At 40.2% G+C, this 27841-nt stretch overlaps 1 protein-coding gene across 1 annotated transcript in view; it reads left to right on the top strand.

Annotated features, from left to right (window-relative positions):
- The first annotated feature begins 18397 nt into the window (after positions 1–18397).
- The window catches only part of CFAP54 (cilia and flagella associated 54), a 110806-nt gene continuing 101362 nt past the window's right edge, over positions 18398–27841 (top strand). Inside the window, exons 1-3 of the mRNA XM_014963298.1 lie at positions 18398–18750; positions 24161–24266; positions 27185–27331. Of these exons, the coding sequence (XP_014818784.1) occupies positions 18398–18750; positions 24161–24266; positions 27185–27331 (606 nt within the window). The remainder of the gene's footprint in view (positions 18751–24160; positions 24267–27184; positions 27332–27841) is intronic.

Genomic DNA, 27841 nt, shown 5'->3' with positions numbered 1-27841 from the left:
TCTCCTTCAGCACAGTATAAAATAATTGGAGCTATAAACAAGAAAGAAGCAGGAATACCACAAACCCCCACATATCTATTACTTGTCATCTGTAGAGTCTAGCTGTTAGCACAGAAGCATGTTAAAATTAAATGCTGAGCTTTATTTAAAGTACTTATTTGTTCTCTCCTTCTTTGCCTTTACCATTCTTATTTCAAAGCTCTTTTGTTCATTTCACAACATGGCATATTCATGGTCATGTAGATACTTATAATCCACAATAAATTGCTGTACAGTTATACTTAGCTTTTAAAAACAAATGAATGTTCAGTTGGAGCTTTTGTAGCCACTACATAGGTGACTGTTACAGTTAGTTAAGTATTTTGCAGGACAGATCTTAATTTATATCAGTTTATAGACCATACAGTATACATGTCTACTAGAAATTAAAAAGAAAAATAATAAAAAACAGAAGTATGTACTTGAAATTCTGTATTAGTGTGATTTCATGTCATTAGCATTCTCATGCAATATTTTGTTTTAAAAATTAATTTACCTCTTTTATAATTCATCAAAACAGTTTATTTTGCCCACCAATAAGCTCTCCATAGAAACAGTCGTATCTTAGTAACATACCAAGAATAGAGTTCAGGGAATACGCTGCATCGGTGTATACTACCCTTAAAGAGACATTTGTAGTTGTTAAAGGGAATATGAGAGTTGTCTTTCCACAAGTTTAGCGGGCATACAACACAACACGTCTCAGTGCTTCCTAAATTGATCTCCTTATGCGTGAGGTACATGTCACTTCTCCCTGTGTTATTCTTTGGCCTTCAGAGGAGCGTATCAGCAAAGTGTATCAGCAAAGACGTCAAACTGCTGTCCATTACAGCTGAGGTTCTATTTTGGGTTTGTGTTTTTTGTAATTGGATACTAGCCAATAAACTACACAGACACCTTTTGCTTTTTGGCTGTTGTCAACTGAATTCAAAACTGTTTTGGCTACTGCCCCTGATTTCTTCCCTAGTATTTCTACATAGAAAAAGTCTGAAAACCCTATCACTGGTGACACCTCAAGTGAATCTGTAGTTGCTCTGTTGGGCATTCCTTTTCCACTATGTCAGAGTCCAGCTGGAGGGCTCCAGAAGACCCCAGCTTTACCAGTTCTCTTACTGCTTTGCCTCTTTCCTTTTTGCCTTCTACTTTTTGCTGCCGGGCACCTGTTTGTCCCTGGGCACCTAACTTTGTTCTCTCTGTTCCTCACCATGCTGAAGTGATCCAAGGGAACGATTACAGTACTGCTGGAGCTTCTCTGCAGCACTGTGTCGATATTTACACTGAGTTGATTATTAGCTGGTTGAGCATATGACTCCACTGTGAAATCTACTTAATTTAACTAGTGCTTCAGGGGAGAAGAAGCAGTAAGTAAAGAATGGTGCTGGGGCTGCGTGTACCTTCCATGTTTGTCCTGGGCCTCAGCCCCAGATGGGATGGGGCCCGGGCTATTATTTTGTGCAGTGAGAAAGGGACGAGGCATGCTTTTCAGCTGATTCTTAGCCTGCTTTTTAGTTACTAATGGCTGCATCCCAGCTGAGAGTAATGTCTGCCTTGGCTGGTATTCTTCTCTGATTCAAAATAACCCAGCCCATTTAACAGTACTGTAGAGGGTGTTCTAACCCCAGCCCTCCACAGAGGCTTTTAAGATGTCAAGCAATAGACCATCCTATCCCGTGTTTTGATTAAGGGAAAGAGTGGTTATCAGCTTCGGTTGCCGGCCCAGGATAACTGAGGGAATGAAGACAGAGTCAAGATATCTCTTGTCTCAGCATGCAGTTATTAAAAGAACATGTCTGGAGGCAAAGAAGAGGCCTAGGAACCAGGAGAAACCAGGCAGATTTAAAAAGAAACTCTCTTTCCCTCTGTGTGGGGAGAATGAGGCAGAGAGAAAGCATCTGCTGAAACGTGGTTTTAAAAATTCTGTATTTGTGTAGTTAATCGAAATTTGCAGTGCTAGCAGGCGAGCTATTTCGGAATAAGAAATGGGGACACCAGGTCTTTTTTTGGTTGCAGGGGAATGTTGGGGTCCTATGAGCTGCCAGTGGTGTTTTAGGAGGCTGAGTGGGGATGAAAGAAGAGAAGGCTACAGTGTGAAAGAAAAGCAGCAGAGTTTTAGGAGCCATGGGGGCTTTTCCACCCCTCTCTCACAACCTATGTATACCCTCCCCACCCTAGAGACACTCCTCCCGCAGTTCTCTGGGGCTATGCCTTCTCCATGCCTGTGTCTCATGCAGTTGTCAGTCCTCACTCTACAGCCTGTATCACCTTTCAGCAGCCACAGTTCTCTACCTTCCACGTGGATGGTAATGGGGCAGGTCAGGGACCTTTTCCTGGTGCTGAGAATGGATGTGGAAAAAGGAAGAAGACAGAGCACTGATAGGAGGGCAGGAAGGCCTGCAGCGATGCTGGAGGTGGTCCTATATGGAGGGAAGATACTCAGCCTAAAGCAGCTGATCTCCTCTCCTAGGCCCTGGCAGAATTGGCAGATTGCTGCCCTCAGCAGCTGTCAAAGGCTGTGCCTACATTAGCGATTTGTTTCAAAGCAATAGTGCAGTTTGGAGGAAAATCCTGTCATTGTCTCCATTTACCATGTGGTGTTTCAGTTCTCAGAGTGGTTTTGGTGCATACAAAATAAATTCCTTAAGGAGGAAATAAAAACAGAAACTCGGCTTCAAATCCGCTGCACATGCACCCTAGTGCTAATGGGGACAGGAGGCTCCAAAATAGCATGTGAGCTGCATAGTCACAAGGTCTCTAGCACATACCTAACACTTCTCCTCAGAAAGCTTTGAAACACATGTGTAGCGGAGGTGTTTGGCTCTGGGGACCAGGCTAAATATAATCCAGAATAAACCCCCAAAACACATATAATGGAAAAATGAGGTGCCTCGGTTTCAACTGTTTAGTCCCATAGATCCAGTCCTATTGTGCTGAATTACTTTCTCATGAAAATGCTGCCTACTTTGCCTGTACCTTGAGCTAGCTTTGAGATATGGCAAACCTAACATAAATAGGTACCGAGAATGTTTCTTGTATCGGAAAGGGGGTTTGTGCATGCAATTAAATTATATATGTATATATGTTAGCTTTTAAGACAGCTCTTTAATCACTATTGATGTTGCTCATCTTAACTTGAATGGAAGAGATAGAGCAAAACCTGCCAGCAACCACGGTAGTAGGTATGCTGGTACCATAGCCAAGGATGCAGGGGGAGCTGTGGAATTGTACCCCAGGATGGGTAAAGGCACTTGGGCTGAAAACTGCACTCAGTAAGATGCCTGCCCACCAAAAAAATAACTACCCACCTACCCACCAAGGTGAATAACTGTGACAATGTCCTTCTTTCCTAAATGGAAGTTACTACGTGCCTGCTACAAGGGTAGAAAAAACCAAACAATGTTTAAGCCAGAACAATGAATAGATGTAACAGTCAATACTTACTAATCCAATTACAAAATTATATAAATTCTTAACTGTTGTATTGACTTTTTTTGTTTCACTTTTCCTATGGTTTCCATTTATTTATGAGCTTCTTTATTCACATAGCTCAGTGGCAGCACTGATCTAAGCTGCTGCAAGTAGTCTGTGCTGCTATTGTCACTTACAGTCAGGGTTTAGTTGTAGCTGCTCCCAGGAGCCATAATGTGCCCTCTTCCCTCACATACCCTAGTGTGAATTGAAAACATGTTCTAACAAAATGTTATGAAAGGGCATGCAAGATTACAAGGACATTTTTTTTTGTATGGAGAATTCTTGTGTTCTTTAGGAAGCTGTAATTTGTACAGTTTAATCTTTTTTTCTTACCATGTCAGATAAACCTAGACATTCTGCTCTCAGATGATAGCACGTTTGGAGATCTGAGAGAAACAGGGAGCTGCTGGAACATATTGCAGAAGCCTAAAGCACTTAGCAACAGAGAGAGTGTGGGATGCAGCGACAGAAGCCAGAATGTGGAAACAAGTGACATTGAGGCGGCTGTTTGGGAAAGAAGAGCTTTTACTTTGTGTATAATTTCAGTAATTCTAAAGAACTTTGCAGTGTGGGAGGTCACTGTGGTCTCTGACTCTGCATATATTCTCTGTGTGGCTGTTTTTCAAACTCCGGTGATAATTATTACCCAAGAGTCCTGGATGTATTAATTTCCTTCTGTATTTCCTATTTCTCTCAAAAAACAGAGAAGTAAAATTAAGGTATTTGTTTTGCTTCAGTTTATTTTATTAAAACACGTTCATGTGACATGCACTATGAAGAGATGCATATCAGGAAACAGCTTGATTGCAGAGCTTGATTCTCCACATAATAATACAACTCTCTTTCTGCATACAGTGAAGCAGAGTGAAGCAGCATTCTTATTTTGTAGTAGGTCTAGTCTTTAAAATCATAATATGTTCTGGAGTGATACAAGCATTCACCATGATGATTTTTAGTGCTTTGCACTAGAACATACTGATACTGTGCACTAATGATGGCTGTCAGATAACTACTAAAGAGAAGATGGCTGAGGTGCTGGATAAATGCAGGTGCACAATAAATAGAGTCGAAATAAAGAAAAAAAGTCTCTGATGTCAGAGTGAGTTTTAGAAGGGGATTCAGAAATCAGCGTCTTCCTAAGCTCCGCAGGTCCCATTGAGGTAGAAATGATATGGAGAACTGGAATTTTACCCAGCAATTGCCGGAAATAAAGGTACTGAATGCATATGCATCTGCAAATGCAAAAACCTCCCTTCCTCTGCACAGTTGTTGTGCACTTTAAATGGAGGGCCCGCACAGCTCTAGGGTTGAAACAAAGGCCATAGGCTATACAGGATGCTTAAGGAATTCGGGAACCTTATCATAAATGTTACATTTTGTATTTAATGAGGGTTGAACTAGCCATTAACTTGTATTTTCTTTTCTGTTTCTGTAAATCTCTCTTGTGGTTTGTATTATTCAGTGATCTAATTGTGTCCACTTATCAGGTATTTCTATCAAAGTTAATAATCAAAGGTATTGATAAAGGTGTACTAATTTATATTAATAATAGAGGTGCTACAGAAATGCATAGAACAGAAAAAAATTTTAGCATTGAAATCTGACAAATTTATCTTCTTACTGAATAGTTCAGTGTAGAATAGTTTCAGGCTACTGTTGATATTCTTTAATTGCACACGTGACCTGTCATTGAGTAACCAGCCTTTTAAAGGGAACTGAATTCAGCCTGACTAGTGATCAACGGTTTACTTCCAAAATGTTGCAGTACTTTCACTTATTAAAATCCAGTAATCACCTTACACTAAATGGCAAAATTAAAAAATTAAAATAACTAAAATGAAATAAAAAAGGACACAAAATGAACTCACCAGGCCAAAGCTTGGTAACAAATGCATAACCAAGAAAACAAATAAAGTCAAGAGACATCTCTAGTCTGTAAGAGAAGCATAGTGTAGACAAGGCATTATCAAATCATTCAGGCTAAAACAGGGTGAACCTGAAATGTCATCCCATGACATTTGTGAACAGCAATCTCTTCAAGCCTTCCAAAACACACTGGGTCCTCTCACAGCTCACTAACGTAAGAGAAGATCATCTTGGCCTGAACCTCCCTAGCTCTTTTTGCTTAGGAACAACCCTGAAGAAATGCTCCACCATTTACACCTTTGGGGCAAAACACTTTCCTTGAGGAAGTTTCCCACAGGTCCCTGTCTGCAAACTTCTCAGGGGCTAAGCGCCAGACTGTCTCTACATTTTAATGTCTCTCTTCCATATTAATATCTGCAGAGCCTCAGAGAGGAAGTATCACCTGTTGAAGAGGTTTAGAGACCTGAAATTCCAGCACCATCGCTAAAACATATGCCTTGACCTACTCCCACTAAATGCTTTTTCTTTCTTCTTACTTTCTTGTTCTATTGCTCTCAGCTTCTGCCTTTCTCTTCTCCTAAGGAAGACTATTATCTCATTATCTCAGATCTCTGCTGTATCCAGCATACATAATTGCCACCATCAACCCTGAATTCTCTGACTCAGAAAATTTAAGTCAGAGGCTTGAGGGAGCTCCACCTGCTCTGTGGTGATCTGCCTCACCCCCCTCACCTTCCCATTTAGCACTCCCACTCTCTGCTTTCTACTCCAGCTGCTTCTCCAAAACATATCTTAGATAATGGAAATTCTAAGAGCAGTAGCATTAGCCCCCACGTTTTCACTTCTGCTGAAAATCTTCATTATTTTTAAATGGTGCAAAAGCTTTTCCAAAGACAAAAAAAGAAACATGTCAGGATGCTACTGATACCATATTCTTCACAATAACAAATTAAGGGCCCTTTTCCTAGAAAACTAGCCTGGAATCCCCCTTTTAATGTGTGAAGGCAGCCAGCATCACTATCACGCAGGAAGCTGGAGCAAGATACTAGTCAGTGTTGCTCTTATCAAGGGAAGTTTGCCCAATTTTAGATCTGTGAAACTAAGGTCTAGGGTCTGCCACAGCTAACTTAATCTTATTCCTTGCCCAAAACCCCAAACCGCAACAAACATATATGTGAAAGTACCTCTTATAGGAAGAATTCTGAAGAAGGTATTATTTTTTCTTTTTCATTTATTTCCCTCTTCTGTCCAGACTGTCTCTCACTATTCTCCTGAATAGTGAGCAGCCTCTAGGGCTGTACTCCTGAGCAGCCTCTGGGGCTGTACTCAAGAGACATACTTCTATCAGTGTTCAAGGCATGATTTCTTTTCTCTCAAGAGAAGACTCTTTTCTGGAGACCCTGCTCTTAAGCATCACAGACACTTAGGATGTTGCAGTCCATTTTCCTTTCTTTTCCTCTGCTGTTCCTTGTGACTTCTCCTCTTCACCTCTTTGTTCTGTCTTTGCCTCCTTGCCCAGTGCTTACTGTGGATTCCCATATTCTCTCTGGGCTCCCTTCTCTTCTCCCCCCAAAAGAGAATACCACTTACATGCTCTTTTCCATCCCGTAGAACTATAAAATAAGTTGTACTGTCATCCACTACAGTTCCTTCTCCCTGCATGCAAGATGCCACATCTCATAGACCTCAAGCTTTCCAAGGCAAATTGCAGTCCTTTTTTGTATCCCATTAGCAACAGTCTCTCCCACCTTGTTGTCATCTCCATATTTTTATGTTCCCAGACCCTTCACTGTGTGCACCTGTGGTGCTACGAATTACTGGCCATTAAATGTGCACCCACACTGTGCAAAGCAGCACCCTATCAGAAATACACAACATGATCCCAGATAGATACACTAACTTCTGAGACAGACTGTTCTGGTACGTCCTTCTGCTGTAATTACATTGTGTTGGTATTTCACACAGCGCAGCACTGTGCCAAGTGGCTGAGCCTGTTTAGAGCTGGCTCAGATGCTGCATCTGACGTCAGATCAGGACCAGCAACAAGAGTCGTCTGACCCATGGCTGAAATCGGGATTTAGCATTATGGCACTGCACAACTCACATTTCCCTTTCTTCTTGCACTTCCCTGAAAACACACCAATTTCCACCCTCCCTGAACTATCAGACTCTTGTGAACTACAGATACTACAGGTGCTGAAAAGTCATGGAGGAGAAGCACATTCTTTCAAGTGTGCGAGTTGCTGAGTGAGGACTAGGTGGGTATTGCTGGGATATCTGAAAGACGAGCAGGAGCAGTATTGCAGTAGGATAGACATTATTCTCAGACATGCTTCTTAGGATGTGTTTTAAGGAAATTTTTATGGGTTCCCTGGAGGAACCATGCATATCTGCAGCATGGATAAGGGCAGACTCTCTGTTCTCTCAGTCCCTGCAAATGATTGTAGTGAAACAGTGCAAGCAGAGCCATTACACTGATTCTTCCCGTCTGTGACTGATCTGCTACCCACCAACTGAGCTGCACAGAAGAGTGGTCTCTGGGTTAGGGACAGCGTTTACATGTAGAAGGCCTATGGAGAGTAGCCTGGAAAAGTTGGAGACTCCTAGGAAAGTACATGATGCATTAAATTGTTATTTTAAGGAAATAAACCAAAGATCTGAAGAGGACATTGTAATTCCAGATGTGGAGAACACTTTTTGTAGCAGGGCTTAATGATGCAGCCTTTTTTCTTAACTAAATCCTGAGACAAACTACAAACCCGGGGCATAGGCCCTATTTGTAAACTTTAACCTTGAAACAGATAAGATACTGTGTGCAACACACTGGCATGTTTTTTTAGGTATTTATAATCACTGCAGTTTTGTCATTTACATTAATGGCACTGAGGAGACACTGAAAATCTTCTCTTTAGCTCTTTGAGACAGACAGAAGATGTGATTCTGCTACAAGTAAAAAAGTGTGTTTAACTTGGTGCGTAAAATTTGTAAGCAATTTCTCTCTTCTCTCTCTGCAAAGAAAAGCGTAGGTAGAAGTGGTGACTTAGGCTTTTTCTTCAAGTATATATGTTTCTAAAAGCACTTCTCCAGAAATGGCATAACTTTGTTTCATATTGCTTCAAAAACTTTTATTTCCTTATTAGCAAAGTAGGCTATGGCTATAATAACAAGGAAAGCAGTGCAATTGGAGCAGATCTGTGCTGTGAAACAATTAGTCCCGGGGACCAAATGTTCACATAATGCACATTTCGGGGGTTTTACTTTGAGCTCGTTCTGCTCTGTTCCTAGAGACTGAATCCGCAGTAGCAGTTGGAGGAAGCCAGGTGTGCTTGTGGAGCACACATTTCAGCCTGGTTCCATTCAGAAAGAGTTCAACCCATGCACTCGAGACCACTCCATAATGTGAAACAAGTGCAGGAGCTGGGGATGCTTCAAAAGAACACTCTTGATCACAACCAAATTTCTAATGCAGATGCACCCGTAATCTCTGATCTACAAATTAACTTGAGGTTTTTTAATTTATGTTTGATGCCTAGTGATTATGTTTCTGATGACTAAATTACACTTCAGTTACCTTTGTGCTAACTCAGATGGATGTAAATGCTTTATTTCAGTGAAGTTGTGTCTGCCTTCTCTAAGGAATCATTCTGTCAGTCTTACAATGGAATCATACAGGTACAACATAACAAAATGTGCTCCTTTAAGGATAATTTTTTAAGCAACTCTATTGCTAACAATACAGAAGGAAGGAGTAAAATCTAGCTCACTTTGAACCTACAAAGGTAAATATGGTGCTTTTGTCTCTAAATGTAATAGATATGGTAGAACATGCAAAGTAGATCCACGGAGTGAAAAATATCCATCACCTAATAAATGAAGACCCATATGTCCGCTTGAAACCATTTTAGCAAAATTTTCAAAACTTGCTACCAAAGTTTCATCTACATTTGTGTGGCCAAGGCCTACACACTTTTTATTATTGCATCAATTAAACATGGTAAAGTGCTGATAGCAATTTCTATTTTTCCTGAAGTGCCATCCTATAGAGTTAAGGTAATAGTTTGATCTTTATAATTTGAAATTCTGACGGAGAAAAGGGTAAAGATTACAATGAGTATCTCCTGGAGGAAAATCAAAAATGTAAAGAACAGACTGATAGGATGTCGACCAGAAATCTATGTAGTTGTATATATAATGTATATAATTGTCTTTTGGGCTCTATAAAATGGCAATACAGATTACTATGCTAAAGGAATGGATGGTATCATTATATTTGTAAGGGGCTAATTGCATGGGGTCAGAGTAGTCTTTGGCGAGTGAGAAGTAAAATTCTCATGTTCATTAGAAAATGGATACTATAAGAGATGTCAGCTTGGTGGTTCAAGACTTTTAATGGAATGATAAAACTGCAAGAATCAGCAACTATTGCCTTTTTTCTCTAAAAACCTATAATAGGGATATTGAAAAGAGACCTAAAAATTGTTATGTGCAAGATCTCAAATTAATAAGGTATTTGAAGATTCTTCACTCACATAACTTTCCAAAAATCATATCACTGTTTCTTAAATAGGGATTCCCAATAGACTATTTATTATTACAGATTATTTGCCAATACTGTTTTATTCATTTTTTTCTTTGGTACACTTTGATACTAGATGAAAGTCCATGTTAAGACACACAAGATAAACTTTATTGAATTACAAATAACCAAGACCTTTATTCCATTATTGTTTTGGTATTTTATATAGGCGTGTATCTTCTACTGCTTCACTTTCTTTGCATTCCTTTATGTTCATCTCAAAGGAGAGAGCTTTCAGCCTAAAGTTTCACATGAGTCCAGCTCAGTCCTGGAATACTATTCCATCCACATTCCCTCTGCATCAGAGAGAAGTTCAAATGCACAACTAATAAATTCCACTTAGTCTGCCCATTAAGAGAAGTATGTTTACAATTCCATGGAGGGTCTTTCAGTCTGAGGAATAAGGATTAAATTATCTCATTCTGACTGATAAATCAGTGTTTCTGACTTACTCTGTTGCCATTTAATATTTTAATAAAGCGTTCTAAAATTCTAAAGATTTTTTAAAGTAGACTAAATGTTGTTAAATATAAGCCCTAGACAAAACTTCTAGTAAAAAGACAATATGAATAAAATCAAAACAGAAAAAAATTCTAGGCATTAAGTAGAAATAATAATCAAAATGCATAGTAAACAAGGGTAGCTCAGAAAAAGAAGAAAGAGATATAAAAGTATCGGCTACTTCAAATCTATTGCAGTCAAAACTAGAAATCACTTGCTACGCTGATTATGAGAAGCAGGACCAAACACCAGGAAGAGTAATTTCTTTTATTTAATAAAGGTGCTCCACTCCCATTAAGCATTTGCATGCTGCTATTCCTTTTGAAACTAACACTGAAAATAAAGGTCTGCCCTTTAAAGCGCTAAGGAAAAAAGGTTAAGGAAGGCTTACTTCAACCATATTAGCTCTAACAGATCTACTTCTGCTCTCCAGCTTAATTTCTGCGGCCTAATGTATCAGTGGCAATCAGTGGTTTACCACCAAAAGAAGTCAGAATCCCTGCAGGAAACACCTGCACTTCTACCCATTCTTGTTAGCAGCTGGTGCAGTCTGGGATTTTAATCTGCCTTCTAGCAACTATTTGCTCTTCTTTAGTATCATCATACTTTTTGATACTGTAGCTTTTCCTGCAGTCCTAATAGGGATTTAATAATCCAGCATCTGCTTTTCTATAGATATACTGATAAACATACAATCCTGTTTTTGGACAGTTTTTATTTCATAAAATATAATCAGGCAACAGCATCAATTGCTCTAAAAAGAAATTATTCTAATTTTTACTTAAACTGAAATAAAGCCAACATGCTTGTGTTCTACTGTTCTAGAAAGTAGGCAAATAACCTTCCCACACGTATGTAGAATGCAAACCAATTACTTTTTGTTAAACATTAATTTTCTAAAATTCTAAAGTGCTGAGATAAAAGCTCACAATGACATAATTACATATTATTAGAAATAATATATACCAAGATAATATAGTAACATATACAAAAAGCTCAGGATGTTATATATTATTAGAAATAATAACCTAGAAAATGTAATTAAATAGAATAATAAAAAAGGCATTGTTGAAAAATATGAAATATCCAAATAAAAACTAGAAAAAGATATTTTTTCTACTTCCTTGAATAAGCAAGACTTAATAACCACCACATAACTACTTTTCCACATTGCATAATTTTCTTCTGCTAATTTCCAAGCTGCTAAATCTCCTAGTCCAAGGTCAGGTTATTACCCAAAACAATTTCTGTCAGCTGCTTGAACAAACCTCAATCAGATACTTTGACCTTGGAGTGAAATATTCTGGCGAGTGATATACTAGTAAGAATGGAAAATGGAAGCAATGACACCAAAAAGTTTCAAAATTCATACTGTAACACAATAAGAAATGGCCTGAACAGAAATGCATTGACCTAAAAATATTGGCGGTCATCACCAGGTTATTTTAGGTCTCCCTTTGTTTGTTGCCAATGGTTAATTCCTAGAAGAGTCTATTTTGATCCTGTGAGTACTCCCAGACCAAATGCACAACAGAGAAACTGTTATGATAAGGATGCATTTGGGTATTCAGGAGTAGTGTTAATTCCCCCAAGATGATTTCTATCTACAGCATTTGTAGCAGCTCAGAATTATAACAGCAAATGTGCATCAGAAGAATATGAATAAAAATGCACTGTCGTATTTGGCTTCAGGAGATATTTGGGAAGGTGTTCAGAACTAATTTATTTCTTGGAAGAGGCTATACTTCCTCTCATTTAAAGCTTGTCTTGAGAATCTTTATGAAATGAAAAAAGTAGAATTCATTTCTGTGCTCCCCCCTCTGCTACGTCTTTTCTCACATTCCATAGAAAATATAACCATCTTGCCTGTCTCTCTGCTCAATAAATTGGATGTTGTCTTTAGATCAGGCCTCTCTCTAGGTTTTTATAGATACAGATAAGTGGTCCACGTTTTTAGTGTGTTTCTAAGATGCAGCTTTCATGCACATCACTGAAGATCTAGTTCAGATTTTCATCATTTCATGATTGGACGGGATTTACAGGCCTTTTGCGCAAGACTTTACTATCTCTCTAAACTAGCCCTAGGCAAGGCTTCTTCATTAGTAGAACCCCTACAGCTTCCTGAGATCTGAGACAAGATCTTTCAGTGAGTCAAGAAGTTTACCTCCCTGGTCTGTCTAGTGAACCAGAAGTAGTACATCTTCAGAAGAAATATTTGCAAGTCCCTGGAGGTCTTTCCAAAATAAGCTATGTCAATTGACGTCTACTTGAGTAAAATGTACTTGTAAACTGGAATAAAGCATATCTGAATCAAATAAAGAAAATAACGAGAATTTTAGGCAAGCTATCTTATTGAAGCAATAGTTCCATCTCTAGGAAAGTCACCAAAAGACTTTGATGTGTCCAACTGCTACTTTAGGTATTTAAGTCCATAAGGCAGATCTCAGAATCTGTTATGTTTCAGCTTAAACCTCTTACAAACTCAGGCAGATATATAAAAAAACTGCTGTATCTACCTCCCCAAAGACAGGTTAATCCATGCGATGCATAACAATACAGCCTGAGTGCGTGAGCCAAATCTCACAGATTGTTCACACAAATATTACACATTCCTACACCTTCTTGGGAAAAAACCAAACTGAACAAGATTGCTTCTCCCATATTACACATTTTCTGCAAATCAACTGAAATTCATCTATATGCCTTTTTTCCTAATGTTAAAAAAAACCCCAATAAAGCCTTTTTGTGAGCATTCACACTCACATTAAAAAAACTACTTCAATATTATAACCTTGAAAGCTTACACTTCATCTTTAGAATTTGGCACTGAAGCCTTTCGTATGATACAACCAAAACACAGTGACAACTGTCACGCCAAACTCAAATGCAGCTCTGTAAGAACCTGGCAGTTGCACAGTTCTCAGGCATTGCAGTTCTTTCTCATGTTGATCACTCTTTTCCCTTCCTCTTGCTACACTGACACACTAGATCAGAAAGGAAGCCAAGAACAATTTTCAAGGAAAAACTTGGGTTTCCTTCTATTAGCATTCACTTGCATTAAAACTGCCCCGGTTCTGCCTGGCTTATCTAGAAGACCATCATTTGCTTGTCAAAAGATTCACAAGCTTCAGCTACTTTGTTAGTGTATTTTCCAAAGTTCAGAGACCCTTCCATTGTTTGACAAATTTTGTATACTGCTCAGTGACAGGAATAGCGCTGCAATACTTTACAAATATGTGTCGCCATCTCAGCAAAGGACTCAATCTGCTGCTTTGTTTGAAAATCTATCTGCATTGTGTTCTAAATAAGCCATTTCCACCATCTTTTTACATTTCCTACCTTTGCAGTCAGGCATGTAGCTTCCTAATTCAGGACATGTTTCTTCATGGTACAGCAAAAAATTCTAATGCCATCAAAACACGGCAGTGTTATCTCTCATCTCCTTACTAACTTTTCCATTAAAAGGCAGCAGGTAGCCCTTAGATAAGGTCAGGAATCCATAAATTCTGTTTGAATGTAAGTGCAGATTTAAGTAAGGCACGTGAGTCTAAAGACATTTTTAGTAAGCCACAAGCAGCTCTACAAAACAGCTCTAAAACATAAGGATGGGAGGGGAATGATGGCAGTATAATCCCTCTTAGCTATCAATGAAAGTCCTGTATTCCCGTGTCAGTCTCATCAGTTGCAGATACTGACAAGGGCCGCAGACTGTGATAGCAATACACTTGCACATCTGCTGCACCTCTCAGCTTCCTGTACAGTTAGTTATTTGAAAGGAACATGGATTCCAGAAAGTGGTTTGCCTATTGTAAGCTTAGTCCAAGTTCTTCCTTTTTCTTTTCCCATTGGACAACTTCATCACATTTATAAAGTGTACTCGTGGCATTCAGCAACTTAGTTCACCTCTTCCAGCTATGTAATGGCTTTCTAAGGACCTTGATCAGGGAACTTAGAGATATTCTTTTGTATCACATTTGATGTACCATATGAATAGCAAATGGTGTACTGTTATATAAGACAGTTTCCTTGAACTTGTTTTCCTTGCCTAACTCCCTAAGAATCAGCACATGGCTGCCATCGCTTCTTTTTCCAGAGTTCCTTCTAATCCAACAATGCTGTCCCACTCAAAGGGGGAGAACCATGGACTCTCACTGGCACTTAGGACCAGGCAGGCACACCGCAAGTAGAGTAAATGCTGATCCCGGTTCTGAATATGTAGTCCATAAAAACGTGACACATTATTTTAAAGTTCCCTGTCTTCATTAGCCTACCAGCCTGCAGACGCTAAGCGATGGCCCAGAATCACCTAAACTCAGAATTTTTTTCCTAAAAGCCTCAAGGAGGAGATGACATAAATTTAGCTCTTTCATCTCTGTGAGCTGCCAAGTTACCCTGCAGAAGTCTGGCAACACAGCATCCGTGACTGCTTCTTGTCTCTGAATATCAAACAGCAAAATACATTGGCACCATAATTCAGGTGTACATTTGCTACAAGCATCCCAGGAAGGGATATGAACATGCATCTCAGAATTACTCATATGAAACAAACTTTGATTGATGTACTAAATAGGGCTTGGCAGACGTTACCTCAGCCCCTGTACCCTGATAGCAGTGGACACTCTTCCTGCCTAACTCTGCTGTGATCATGCAGCGTTTCCCCCCTTTGTTTGCTCTCAGTAACCGCTGCTGTTCACACAAGTGGAACTCACACATGAGAAGTAAGCAGGCAGCTTGATGAGTTCGCAGCAAAGCTTTTCCCCTTTCTGACTCAAGCATACTCTTGGCCCTATAGCCATGAGAGCAGACACTTCCTATACGGGTTTTTACTAATTTAACTCTTTGTGGGTCCATCTGTTTCTGAGGCAGCTTCCTCCCATCTGACCTATCTGGTGGTATTAAATCACAGGTTGCTACGACCTCTGTGCTTGTGTCAATGGATTTACCTAAATGCCATTTCTTGGGATCCTCTCTGTGCCATTCTCCCTAATTTACTGTAACTGATTACTATTCAAATGTTCACCTAGCAATGATGAATAAATCATTAGCTTTCCAATCAACAAATCACTTTTTTTTAGAGTGTAAGGGCATATGTAATTCAAAGAATTGCTATAAACTTTCCAGGTCATACAAGTACTGATATGTATACAGCACTTTTTGAGGGAATTCTCCTAACGTGGTTGCAACTTCAGTAGTCATCACTCTCTTACTGTTTTGTATATACCAAACTTTTCTCTCTAAACATCAGAATATGCACACTGAAGGCTTCTGAAGAATCTATGATCTTTCCAAAGTTAAAAAGTTCTATTCATTTAACTATAAGCCTTTTTGACTTTTGGACCCATTAAATGTCTGACCCATTAAATGTTAGAGTCTATCTGAAATGTAAATTTCAGTTTTCTCCAGAACAGTAAAATAGGAATCAATATTCTCATTAAGCATCCAAAATTGAAGTAACATACATGCCATAATGCTTGCTGCCATGTAAGCTCCTTGCTATGTTTCTCCCTGGATTTCCAGCCTGGGTGCTGAGAGGCTGAGAGCTGTCCTCACACTAAGCCTCCACCTAGCAGGGAGTGCACACTTGGACCCTGTGGAGTTCTGTCCCAGGAGTTTTAGGCTGAATGCTCTTCATGATCTGGCTGATCAGCTGTGTCCTGGTTAACCTCCCAGTGGTTCAAGCTTTATCTTTAAATAGTTCTGTAATCTTCCCCTTTGGGAAATGGCTATATTCCCTTTCTCTCATTGTTTTCTTTGATTCAATTTGTTTCTGTGGCTGAAACACTAATTCAAACTGCTGATGTTACATTCAGTCCACCATCTCCTAGCCAGGTATTAGCGATATGCAAAGTTTTACACAGCAATCTCATTTCCAGTCTCTCAAGTTCTCCTTGAAGCTTCTAGGCACTGCTGCTTTGTCAAGGGCACATTTCTGCCTCCCGTGAATGGGAAGATCAGCCCTTTGGGACACAGCACCATCTAGTGAAGCGAACTAGCTCAGATCTTCACAGGGACTTGAAACAGATTTCACTGAATTTCACTGAATTTTAGAGTTGGAAGGGACCATAGAGATCATCTAGTCCAACTCCCCTGCTGAAGCAGGATTGCCTAGAGCTCAGATCCTCATAGGGACTTGAAACAGATGCTGCCAGCAGTACTCACAGTGGCACAAGCTGCCTTTCACAAGAGGCCAGTGTTTATTAGTCATCTGGAATCCATCACAGGAAGCTCTTTGGTTTGCATGGCAAAGCACAGGCAAAATCTTTAAATGTAATTGCTCTCCAAGCCAAGTTCTCATATTTCAGTTGTCTTGTAAAATTTGTCTCTATACCCAGTGATTTCTAAATCCCAGAATCAGCACCTTTGGGCCATGTCTTTTCATTGCAGGCTTCGTTTTCTACTGTCCCCACAGAAATCTGAGGAACCTGCTCCCTCTTGCACACAACCATTTGCTCCCACCTGAATGCGGTTCCACCACTGTTGCTGGAATTAACTCCACACATTATTTCCTGTAATGATCCCTGCTAACACCTTCCCGTAGTCACATCATACCTGTTGGGCAATGGATCCCAGGAGGCAACAATACAAAATCAGTCAGACATGTTAGTCATAAATGAATTTATTTTTTTGCATATTCCCCATAGCATGTAAATTGTTCCCACATCATTTCTCTAGCCTGGCTAATGCCGTATTTTCTGGTTCCCATCGTTCAACATGGTGATGCTGCATCTCTCCAGTTGTTCGAAGAATAGTTCTTTACTCTCATCCGTGAATTACTCGGGTGCACTTTTCAGGTATTTATTTGCTTTATCCCTCCCTATTGATCCTTTTCCATACAATGTCAAGAAACTCCCTTCAACTGGACCTGGCTGCCAGGATTCATTGCTCACTCACCACGTTTCTAAGATTTCACTTTCATGTTTTCAGTTAAACTGTCCCTTATGCTCATCATGATGATGAACATGGCAACATAGCTGGTTTCCTTCACATCCCTCCCAAAACCCTTTATGATAATGCCTGTGAAGAAAACACATCGGTTGCTATGGCTGCCTTGTACAACATTGATAAATATGGCCTGGTTGTTTCGTGGTTTGCCACCTTTTTTAATAGACAGATATAGCTGTTTAGAGGATTACCATACTTTCATCTTTATCTGTAATTGTGCAGTAGGCAGGCTCAGTGATGCAATTAGTAAGTTCAAAATGACATTCCTGGTTGATATACATTATTGAAAAACTGTCTCATAAGGTACCTCCTGACCTTGTCCAAGCTTCCTCCAGCAGCCTTTGCATGGCAAACAACCTCAACACACAATGCTTTTTGATAGCAATGGTCCTAGCCGCTGCCATGGCACGTGGTACCCATGAAGCCTCTTCAGCTGCCTCTTGGCAGAATGTAGCCTCAAAGAGAGAAGGCTCTCTCACCTGCTGGAGAGAGGTGCAAGGATCCTTCCAGCTGTTTGAGGCCCTTCTGGCTCCTACAACCCAAGCCCCAATCTGAAGACTGCTTCCCCAGGGGATGAAGGCAGATTTCACAGAATCACAGAATTGTAAGGGTTGGAAGGGACCTTTGGAGATCATCTAGTCCAACCCCCCTGCCTAAGCAGATTCACCTGGAGCAAACAGGTGACAAACAAACCTGCTTCAGTTTGTTCCCCTTTCCCCTTGTCCTGTCGCTGGGCACCACTGAAGAGTGTCTGGCCCATCCTCTTGAAACCTGCCCTTTAGATATTAATAAGCATTGATGAGATCCCCTCTCAGTTTTCTCTTCTCCAGGCTAAACAGACCCAGGTGTCCCAGCCTTTCCTCATAAGAGAGGTGCTCCAGCCCCTTGATCATCTCCATAGCCCTCCTCTGGATTCTCTCCAGCAGGTCTCTGTCCCAGAACTGGACACAGTACTCCAGATGTGGCCTCACCAGGGCACAGTAGAGGGGGAGGACGACCTTTTTGATGCACCCCAGGAGACCACTGTCCTTCTTTCAACCCTCCGCCAACCCCTCCGGGAGCTCTCATCCCGCAGCCGGGCCCCAGGGACTCGCGGCCGCCGTTGCCCGGGGCCGTTGCCTTGGCGACGCCGCCGCGTTCCCTCCGCGGCCGGGCCGGATCATGGAGGATCCCACTGGGCTGCCGCTCCCCGGCTCCGTCCCGCAGCCCCCGCCGGCCGCTTTCTTCGGGGACGTGGCGCCGGGCAACCTGGTGGTAGACAGCTTCGAGGCCGAGCTGCGGGACGTCCTGGGCTTTCTGCGGCGGCTGCGAGGCGCGGGGGAGGCCCAGCCGCGGCAGCACGACCTGCACCGCCGCGGGTAGGAGCTGCTCCGCCGCCCCCGCGTCGCCACCCGCTGCGGGAACCCCTGCCTTAACCCCCATCCTTCCTCCTTCTGCAGCCCCTTCCCCTCGGCCGCCGGCTCCCCCCGGCTGTCCCCGCTTGCCATTCCCCCCGCCGCGCCGCCTTCCTCGCCCCCCGCCTCGCCCCGCATCCCACAGGCCAGGGAGCCCCTTCCCTCCGGCTCCCCCTGCCTTGGAGGTGGCCAAGAGGTTATTCCCCTGGGTCAGTTTCTCCAGCAGCGTGCCAAAAGATGGAGCAATCCTTTCCCCCTTTTCCTTTCCCCCTTTTCCTTTCCCCCTTTTCCTTTCCCCCTTTTCCTTTCCCCCTTTTCCTTTCCCCCTTTTCCTTTCCCCCTTTTCCTTTCCCCCTTTTCCTTTCCCCCTTTTCCTTTCCCCCTTTTCCTTTCCCCCTTTTCCTTTCCCCCTTTTCCTTTCCCCCTTTTCCTTTCCCCCTTTTCCTTTCCCCCTTTTTTTAAAAACCCTTCAAAATCTGACCGCCTCCTTCTTCAACACTTCCTAGAAGTTAATGCTTTAAGGGAAAAAGCACAAGGTGTTGTGGAAGTTGGCAGCACCACTGCTTGCTGTGTACCAGAGCTGCCTGGGCTTTCTGGTAGGAAAATCCCTTGACGGCATTGGAGCCCCTGGCAGCCCACCAGCCTGCGCTCCGGCGTGCGAGGGTGAAGATGTGTGGGCATGTACGTGCCTCTAAAAGATGGCGCTCACAGTAGGGCCACTTGAGGATAACACTGCACAGCTCTTTTTGTGCATACGTCTGTGTCTACGCTGGTATATTTTTATACACATAGATGCGGGCAGAGCATATGGCAAGTATACTTGTGCATCTTTGTTTCCTCGCATATGTGCATATCTGTGGGTATGCATAAATCTAGATTTTGTACTGCAGTTGGAGTAGAGCAACTGGAATCAGTGTATGACTCATAGTGCATGCATATGTCTATTATAGACTGTGCATTTCTCATGTAGCCCTCCCTGCTGCATTTAGGTACATTATTAGAGAAGAGTTTGACTGCCTCTTTTGAGGTAAATGGTTGGTTTTCTATCATTATTATCTGAGCATTGTTCTATTCTAAATTTGCAGGTCTTTAACAGAAGTTTCCTGGGTTATCAAAATTTCATGCAAAACCAGCACAGGAGTTAGGTTACAGGGGGGTTAAGTGCATCACTTAGGTGCAGCTTCTACCCTTACGCATTTCACTTGGTACTTTCCTAGATGTAGTCCACATATGACCCCTCTCTAAAGGACCTGTATACATTTTCAGGAGCTGCTCAGATTCTGCAGCCTGGCATTTGTCTGCACTGGAGATCTTTCCTTTTCTAAGCTCTCTGAATTTCTGATTTATTTATGTGGCCTGTTCATTGTCAGGTATAGGCCTAGATCTATCACACAGGTATCAGCCTCCAGGCTTTTGCCTCTAGTGTTTTGAATCTCACTATATTGGCTTTTTATGTTGCTTCATCAGCGAATTTCAGTGCTTTGCTATTTTTAAGCCTTTCTGTAGCTTCAGACCTTTTTTGTTTTAGCTGATCTGTAGTCTTACTTTGAAAGTTATTCACGTTAGGCCCCATAGGAGAAGGACAGCTCAGCTGCTTCAGACACCACTAAAATTGCTGGTAACGAACACATTGTATTTTCTACATGTTCATTATGTCTCTGGTTGGGAGTTGGGCCTGCTGAATCTGATCCGTTTGCAATGTCATGCCAGGTTACTGCCAGTTTTGGTAAAGTGTCTCTAAGCCTTTGTTTACCCTCTGGAACAGGACCTGAGTAGGCTCTGTCTTATTCAAACTGCTATTTTGTAGATGTGACCCATGTCCCACATAACACGGCTGACGTGAGAGCATCCTCTCATACAAAAAATTCTGCAAGATTCGTCACAGAGATGAGAACTCAGACTACCTGGGTTTTGATCCCAGAAGTCACTGGTAGTGATGAGGCATACCAAAATTCCAGGGCATTGAGAATATTGTGTAACATGAAGCTCCCAGTAGCTCTGCATCCTCTGGCATTCTTCATTTGTCTAGGGGCAGTACAGAGGTAGAAGACTGGAATTCTGATTGTTAGCATAGGTTCAGGCAGCTAGTGAAGTCATGGCCATTTATTTGTGACTGTGAAATTTCAGGGTTGTTTCTCCCTTGCCTCTCATTGTTTGATAACTCAAAATTGGAGTGTGTGCTGCTTGCAGAACCAGCCTTAGTCTAATTGTTCCTCGGAAATTCTGAAGGTAATGGCTATTACAGATGCTTTCCTAAATGCTCTAAAGACTTCTTGCTGTGTCATTTGTCAAGCTACTTTTCAGGGCATGGGTTGAGATCAAAGTGTTCTTGTTATTCAAGAAGCAAGAAAACCAGCTTCCACGCGGCCAGTATGTTCAGTTTAGAAATATAAAATTGTCAGATTCATTCCTCCAGTGCTGTCAGCCTTTGGTGTTGATAAGTCAACAGTAAGGCCATAATTTAGGCACTTAAAATGTTTTAATGCAAGAAACAAAAATTACTGAGTACCTGCCCTTAGTGGAGTCACGTGTCTTTTCAATCAGAAGTAGCAATCAGAAGTACTTTCCCTTCAACTAAATGAGAAGTTGTTTTACCCCATTTCTCTTGGCAAAGGGTCCATCAAAGGATTACCTTTAACTACTGATTGTGTCTCATGTTACCTCATATCTCATGTGGCTTAGCCCCCCTTATTAAATAAGACATCTTTTGATCAGTATCAGAGAATCCTTTACTACTTGTAGTAAAGACTTTTGGCCCAGAAATATAGCCGTGGGGGCCTTGCCTTGTGCCCTGTTGCACACTATTATGGGTTGACCTTAGGGAAATTTTTTTTTATTATTCATGGAGTTGTTGGAAATGAAAAAACTTCACCTCTGAGCTCCAACAGCCCAGTATGTTTTTTTAAGAATTCACTTGCTTAACTTGTTATTCTGGTGTCCTACAGCCTCTTTAAAGGAAAGGCTGATGAGCTGTTTGGGAAGTGTCTCACTCTCCTCCTTTGTCTGTGTCAAAGAAACATTCCTATGTCATGAACTGTCACTTGCAGTTAGTCATGGCATTGTAGCAGATACAGTTTACCTTAATCTTCCTGTTGAAGTTGAAAGTCTAGTCAGATTTGTCACTGCTTTACTAAACCAGTTTATTACATATTTGTTACTTGCTTATTGCATCTAAGAATCACATGTGTTAATATGAGCATTCAAAACAAAAAATGAAGACAACCTTCATTGAGGACTTTCCAGCTGTTCAGTCTTAAAGAAGTTTAATAGTCTCACCTTCTCAACTTTATCGACAGTCAATCTTAACTATCAGTTCCTTTAGAGCCTTACAACCTGATAATTTTTACTTTTTTTTTCCTCCTTCTTTCTTCCTCACCCCCCAGCAGTATCCATAAAACCTCTTGGACTCTGGAAGTCTTTTCCTGAGTTTCTTCCCTTGATAGTCCAAGGGAACTTGTCTCGGATGTCAGACAGGTTCCTTTGCTTTGGAGCCTCTTTGCAGATTTATCCCTACTAACTGGAGTGGGATACTTCCCTCAGTATAAGAAGTCAGTAGCCACCCAGACTCTTAATTGCTTATGGGTGGACCAGGAGGAACTCATTCCGTGTTCGGAAGGTGCTCTTCATTAGATGAGGCTATGGTTTCCTTTAAAAACATAATGCCTTAGAACATTTTATTCAGATTGTTGTTTTTGGCCTGGTTTGTGCTGTTACTGCATTTTTCCTTTAGGATACACCTGTAGAATGTCCTACTTATTTCTTTGCTGTTTACTTTTAAGAACTGAGAATTGTGCTGAGATGACGCTTTTAGAAAAAAAAAAGATTATGATGTTGTAATTCTTTGGTGTAAAGATCATTTTGACAGGCTTCTCATACAGCCATCTGTTTCACCTTGAAAATGTGAAGGTGGCTCGCTGTTTTCTCTGTGGAAAAAATGATGTTACTTATTGTGCTTTTTTTACTGGGAATCTTCTTATAAGGTGAAATGAAGAGCTGTCTAGGAGACTGTGAGAAAGTATTCCAAGTTCCTGAATGTCAGAAAACAGCTTAAGAAAGTGTCTTACATTCTAGTCTACCATCACTGTGTTAAGAGATTGAAAAGTTACAGCTACCTCACACCAGTAAACATAAGGTTTACATGTGAGAATTCAGCTAGAAGGTTATTTTAAAACATCAATGCCTCTCTCTTCAGTTGTTTTCTCTCCTCATAAATTGCTACCAGTGAATAATTTAGCTGTTGTGGTTTCATAAGGCATTCTTTGCTGAGGTTTCTGTACAAGTGCTTTGTTAAGAGAATAAATGTAAGATATGCCTGGCACTGTGAACACTGTCAATACTATTAAAAATTTGGTAACTATCAGTCTATCTGATCAATTTTTGTTCTCCAGTTTGAATATAGCTTTCCTAAAGAAGTCTACAGTGGGGAAGTTGTACACGTGAAGGTACTAACGCATCAAACAGCAATCAGTAGGGACCATAACACTGGCATTGATGTAGTCAGTTCCTCTGTAGAAGAGGCAAACTGCTTAGAGCCAGTTGCCAATTATGGGAGGCTTGCTAGTTCAGTCAAGTCAGTGATTTGTTACACAAAGTCATCCTTGATGAAAACTGTGGCTAGAATAACAGGCAAAGGCAACAGAAGAGCATTGCAACTATTGCCATAAAATCCTTTCTATTTTAACAAACGTGTCATTTGCTTCTCTCTGAATCCTACCCTTTATGATTTAAAATTCCTGAACGTTTCACACCAAATACAATTCATCCTAGAGGCTTTCTAATGACTCTCTTCTTTTGTGATTTATGGTACAGCTCTATACACTATGAGCTCTACAGCTCTATGTACTCTATAGCTCTGTGGTTTATTCCATGTCTACCAGTTCCTAGGTTTGCTGCTGCCTGAGGTGCATTGTTAATTTGGGATCATTATCCCTGCTCTTAGCATTTGTATTTTCCAGTCCAATAATTGCTGTGAGCTGTAAATTATTGAGTTTCTTTAAGATATGAAATTGTTTCTTCAATCAAACAGAACCTCTCAAATACTGGCTCAAAGGTGAGGCAGATTTTCCACTTATGAGCATCTTTGAACAATGCAAGGGGATAAATGCTAAGATATTTTAAAAAGAATTTGCACAGGAGATAACTCATCCTGTTTTAAATGTGTGTTAAAAACTGGTGACAGAAATGAAACCCAGAAATGTCCTTGGCTGCCTGTTATATCTTGTTTTAATGATCACTTTTTTTGAAATACATAGAGGCTCAAATAGATTTGGAAGAAAGGAGTTTTCACAGTTTGAAGTTTTCCTGATTTATTTACTTGTTGTGACAGGTCTACTGCCAGTTTAATTTGGAATCTTTTCTCCTGTATCTTTTTTAGAGCAAATACTTTGTTTAATATTTGGATCAAATATAAGCCTCGACTGCCAGAGTGGTATTACAATGAGAAACTTCTGAAAGTTGGTGATTCCCTTGCTCAGATCAAAGTAAGTTGTATGAAAACAGAAATGGCTCAATCACAGTCTTTGCTTCATTATGTTTCTATGCTACTTTAATTTTTAATCATACTTTAGTGAAATCATTCTCTGCAGCATATAACACTGTTAGAATCACTCTTTTCACCTAGAAAAGTGTATAATCAGAAATGTACCAAGATAGTTTGAGGGGCTATCTTTTGGAGGAACACATCCAGTGAGACTGTTTTCCACTATTATGTCCTTCACTTATGGAATCCAGCAAGAATAAATGCTATTTATGCTATTTATGGAAAGCATATATAAGTGGCTACTGGGGCATGCTTCAGACCTGGGCAAAGGTATGAGTATCATGCAGATGTTACAAAATCTTATATCTCCTTCACTGCCCTAATGATTTGGGCAAAAGTGTCCTGCCTCCTGAATAACAAACAGCAAGCTGAAGCTGATCTTCAGCAGCACTCAACTCTCACTGGTAGGCTGAAGAAAACATATAGAAGAGTCTGGAACTGTGGAACCATTACAATAAAGGTATAGGCTCATGGTATACGTTTAGGAAGACTCACAGGAATTCTTAAGGAAGCTTGTGTGACTGCATTTAGTAATAGACCCTTTATTCCCTAGGCAATTCCATTAATGTTTTCTTCATGTTTATGTTTTCCTCAAGTTTTCATAGCTTCTGAGCCTTAGGAATTGCTTGGAATATTGCACTGAGGTTGTAACTGTTTGGGAACTGCTACTCTCAGAGCATGCTTAGTAAGGTTACTTCAAAGGCATCAAACCCTGCTCTCTGTGCTTTGCATTGGCTTCCCATAGCACAACTCAAATGTAGTAATACGGTCCTAATCTTCAAGGTGCTTCATTACCTGGGCTTACATTGCCTAAAAATAACACAGAATTTTGAGTAAAGACTTCTTCTTGCCACTTCAATCCTCTAGTGTAAGTGGTTTTCTATGGAAAAGGTAAAGTTACCACTGTCGTTGAAAAAGTTGTTTTGCTGGCCAGCCTAAAACTTTGAAATGAGCTGTCTTTGGAAGTCCCTTTTTTAAGTGCATTTCTTTGACTTTATAAGCTTAGTTTTCATTTTATGCATTTTTTTTTTTCCCTGGAGAAAAAAAGAAAGAAGAAAACATGAGATGGATGCTAGTTATAAATTTTAATGCATTACTGGAAAGATGAATGTGGTGTAACACCAGTCTGTGATAGGTAGGGTAGAGCCTGTCCCATAAGTACCTCTCTTGACTCCTAGTTGAAAACTACTGGTGATTATTTTAAATTTTAATCTGCCTTTATGTTATATAATACTTAGTGATCTGTAGTCTTTAAAAATGAATTATTGAATATGAGTAGTCAATAGGTAAGCACAAACTTAACTTTCTTTCTGCAATTTTTCTAATGCCATCTCACTTTGGATTCCTTCCTATTATACATCTGCTATGCATCTTTTAGGACACACCTAAATTCATTATGTCATATATCTGGAAATTAGTTAGCCCATTAGTCAGCATACTGATCAGTACTGACTCATTTTTTCCTGTCCCTCACTGCCTGTATCTGCCTGTCGTCTCTGGTCTTATACATATATTTTAAACTGTTTGAGAGAGAAATTACTGTTTTTTGCTGCAGATTAGTAACTAAATTAATGGTATTCTGATCCATGGCTTCAGATCCTAAGAGTCATCACAGCCTGAATCTATGTATTAGATTACACAAGACCTGCCCGAAGCTCTCAATGGAAAGTAAAAGTTTCTGTGTGTGGCTGCTGCTTTCACACAGCAAAGAGGACAATAGGGTTATCTGAGTTAGACTCCTCAGATGATTAAAATTTCAGGGTGTTACCATGGCAGTAGGAATTTATATTGAAAAAAGTGAGTGCAAGGAAATACTTCCGTATTTTCTGTGATTAATGGATCAGTTTTTATGAGTACAAATCAGTTACTTTTTCCCCTAGAATTTATCATGACTGATGTGTGTGTGTGCTAGAATTAGTAAAGATGGTAGAGAAACTTCTAAATAATCTTCGCTGCAGGAAGTGGTGGAGGTGATTCAGTAAGTGGCTCTTCCACATCTGAGTCAGAGCTGAACCATAGTCTCAGCATGATGTTACAGTGGTTTGACATGCTGCTGGGGAGCTGTATTTTGAATGAGGCATAATGCTCAACATCCTGCTTGTTAACAGTTCTTAAAGACCCACTGGCAATTTCTGGTCTATTAGTGCTGACTTCTTGGCCTTATGTAAATTCTGGTTGTCATTTCTTTTGTTCTTTTTTACTGCATCTTATTCTGAAGTGTTTGCTTTCTGATATTAAGTCTCTTTTCCTTCTTCTCTGGTTTAATAACAAAAAGGCTTTGACATCAGGGAAACAGGGGGCAGAGAACTGATGATGTCTGTATATTGTTTATAAAGTTCTACATTATGAAGTATTTTCTCAGAAGTGTAGTATCATTATCATTACTGTTGCAAAGCTGCAGGAGATTTGAGGAACCCTTTGAGTTTATTATATTAACCCTGGATAATACTTTACATATATATTTTTTTCCAGATCTCTGTTATGTCATATTTATGATTAAAAAAAACCAGGAACTCCCAAACCACAAGGTCTTCTTTTAAGTACTTCAGCCTTTCATATGCTGAGTGTTCACATTAGAAGTTACATTGCTGAATGTTTGTATGAAACTTTAGTGCTGTACTTCCAGCTGTTCTTACACACTGATACTTTTTTACATAAAGATAATAATAAAACCCCCACATGGAGACATTAAAAACCCACCTGGACAAGTTCCTGTGCAACCTGCTCTAGGTGGACCCGCTTTGGTGGGGGCGTTGGACTAGATGATCTCCAGAGGTCCTTTCTAACTCCATATGATTCTATGTTAAATAGAAATGTAATATGCAAACTACAAAAAATAACATATTATTCATTCTTCAGGAATATAAGTTGGCACTTCTACAGTGCTATGGAAGATACCTTCAGCAGTTTGTTTCTGTAAAGTCTGATGACATCATAGATGATGTGGATCGCTTTAAATCCACCTTTTTCCCAAATGGTCTCAGGGATAAAAATGCAGCACTTACGGTAGGTTTTGGGTTGGTGTTTGGTTTTTTGTTTTTGTTTGTTTTGTCAAATACATTCACAGATTCAAAATAAGTAGTCTATTTTATACTCAACAAATATACTTAATTTTATGTTAATTAGATATTGATATTAACTAATTTTTAATAATTTGTCTCTATAGATTACATTGAGATTTAAAAGTCAGTGATATGTATGAGATGAACATCCAGAATTGGTGTCCATTTTAAGAGGATATAAGTATTTATGCTTTTGTGGTATAAGCCAGCCACTATCAATTTAACATTAAAAAGGCAATTTTCTCTCAACAGGTTATTCTGTAACTGTCTACAGCCGGTTTTGCTCAAAACTAGTTTCTATTTACCATAGAAACAGGATATGGGCAAAATTTGATAACTGTCCTCCAATTGTAGAAATTTCTGTACAGTGTAATCTTAAGGACTGGACAGAGTGCAAGAGAATTAAAAAATTGTACCATAATTTGTACCATAAATATGCAAAAAATACTACATA

The sequence above is a fragment of the Calidris pugnax genome, unplaced genomic scaffold, assembly GCF_001431845.1.
Source record: "Calidris pugnax isolate Ruff unplaced genomic scaffold, ASM143184v1 scaffold44, whole genome shotgun sequence".
NCBI lineage: Eukaryota > Metazoa > Chordata > Aves > Charadriiformes > Scolopacidae > Calidris > Calidris pugnax.
This window is presented reverse-complemented; position numbering and strand designations above follow the sequence as displayed.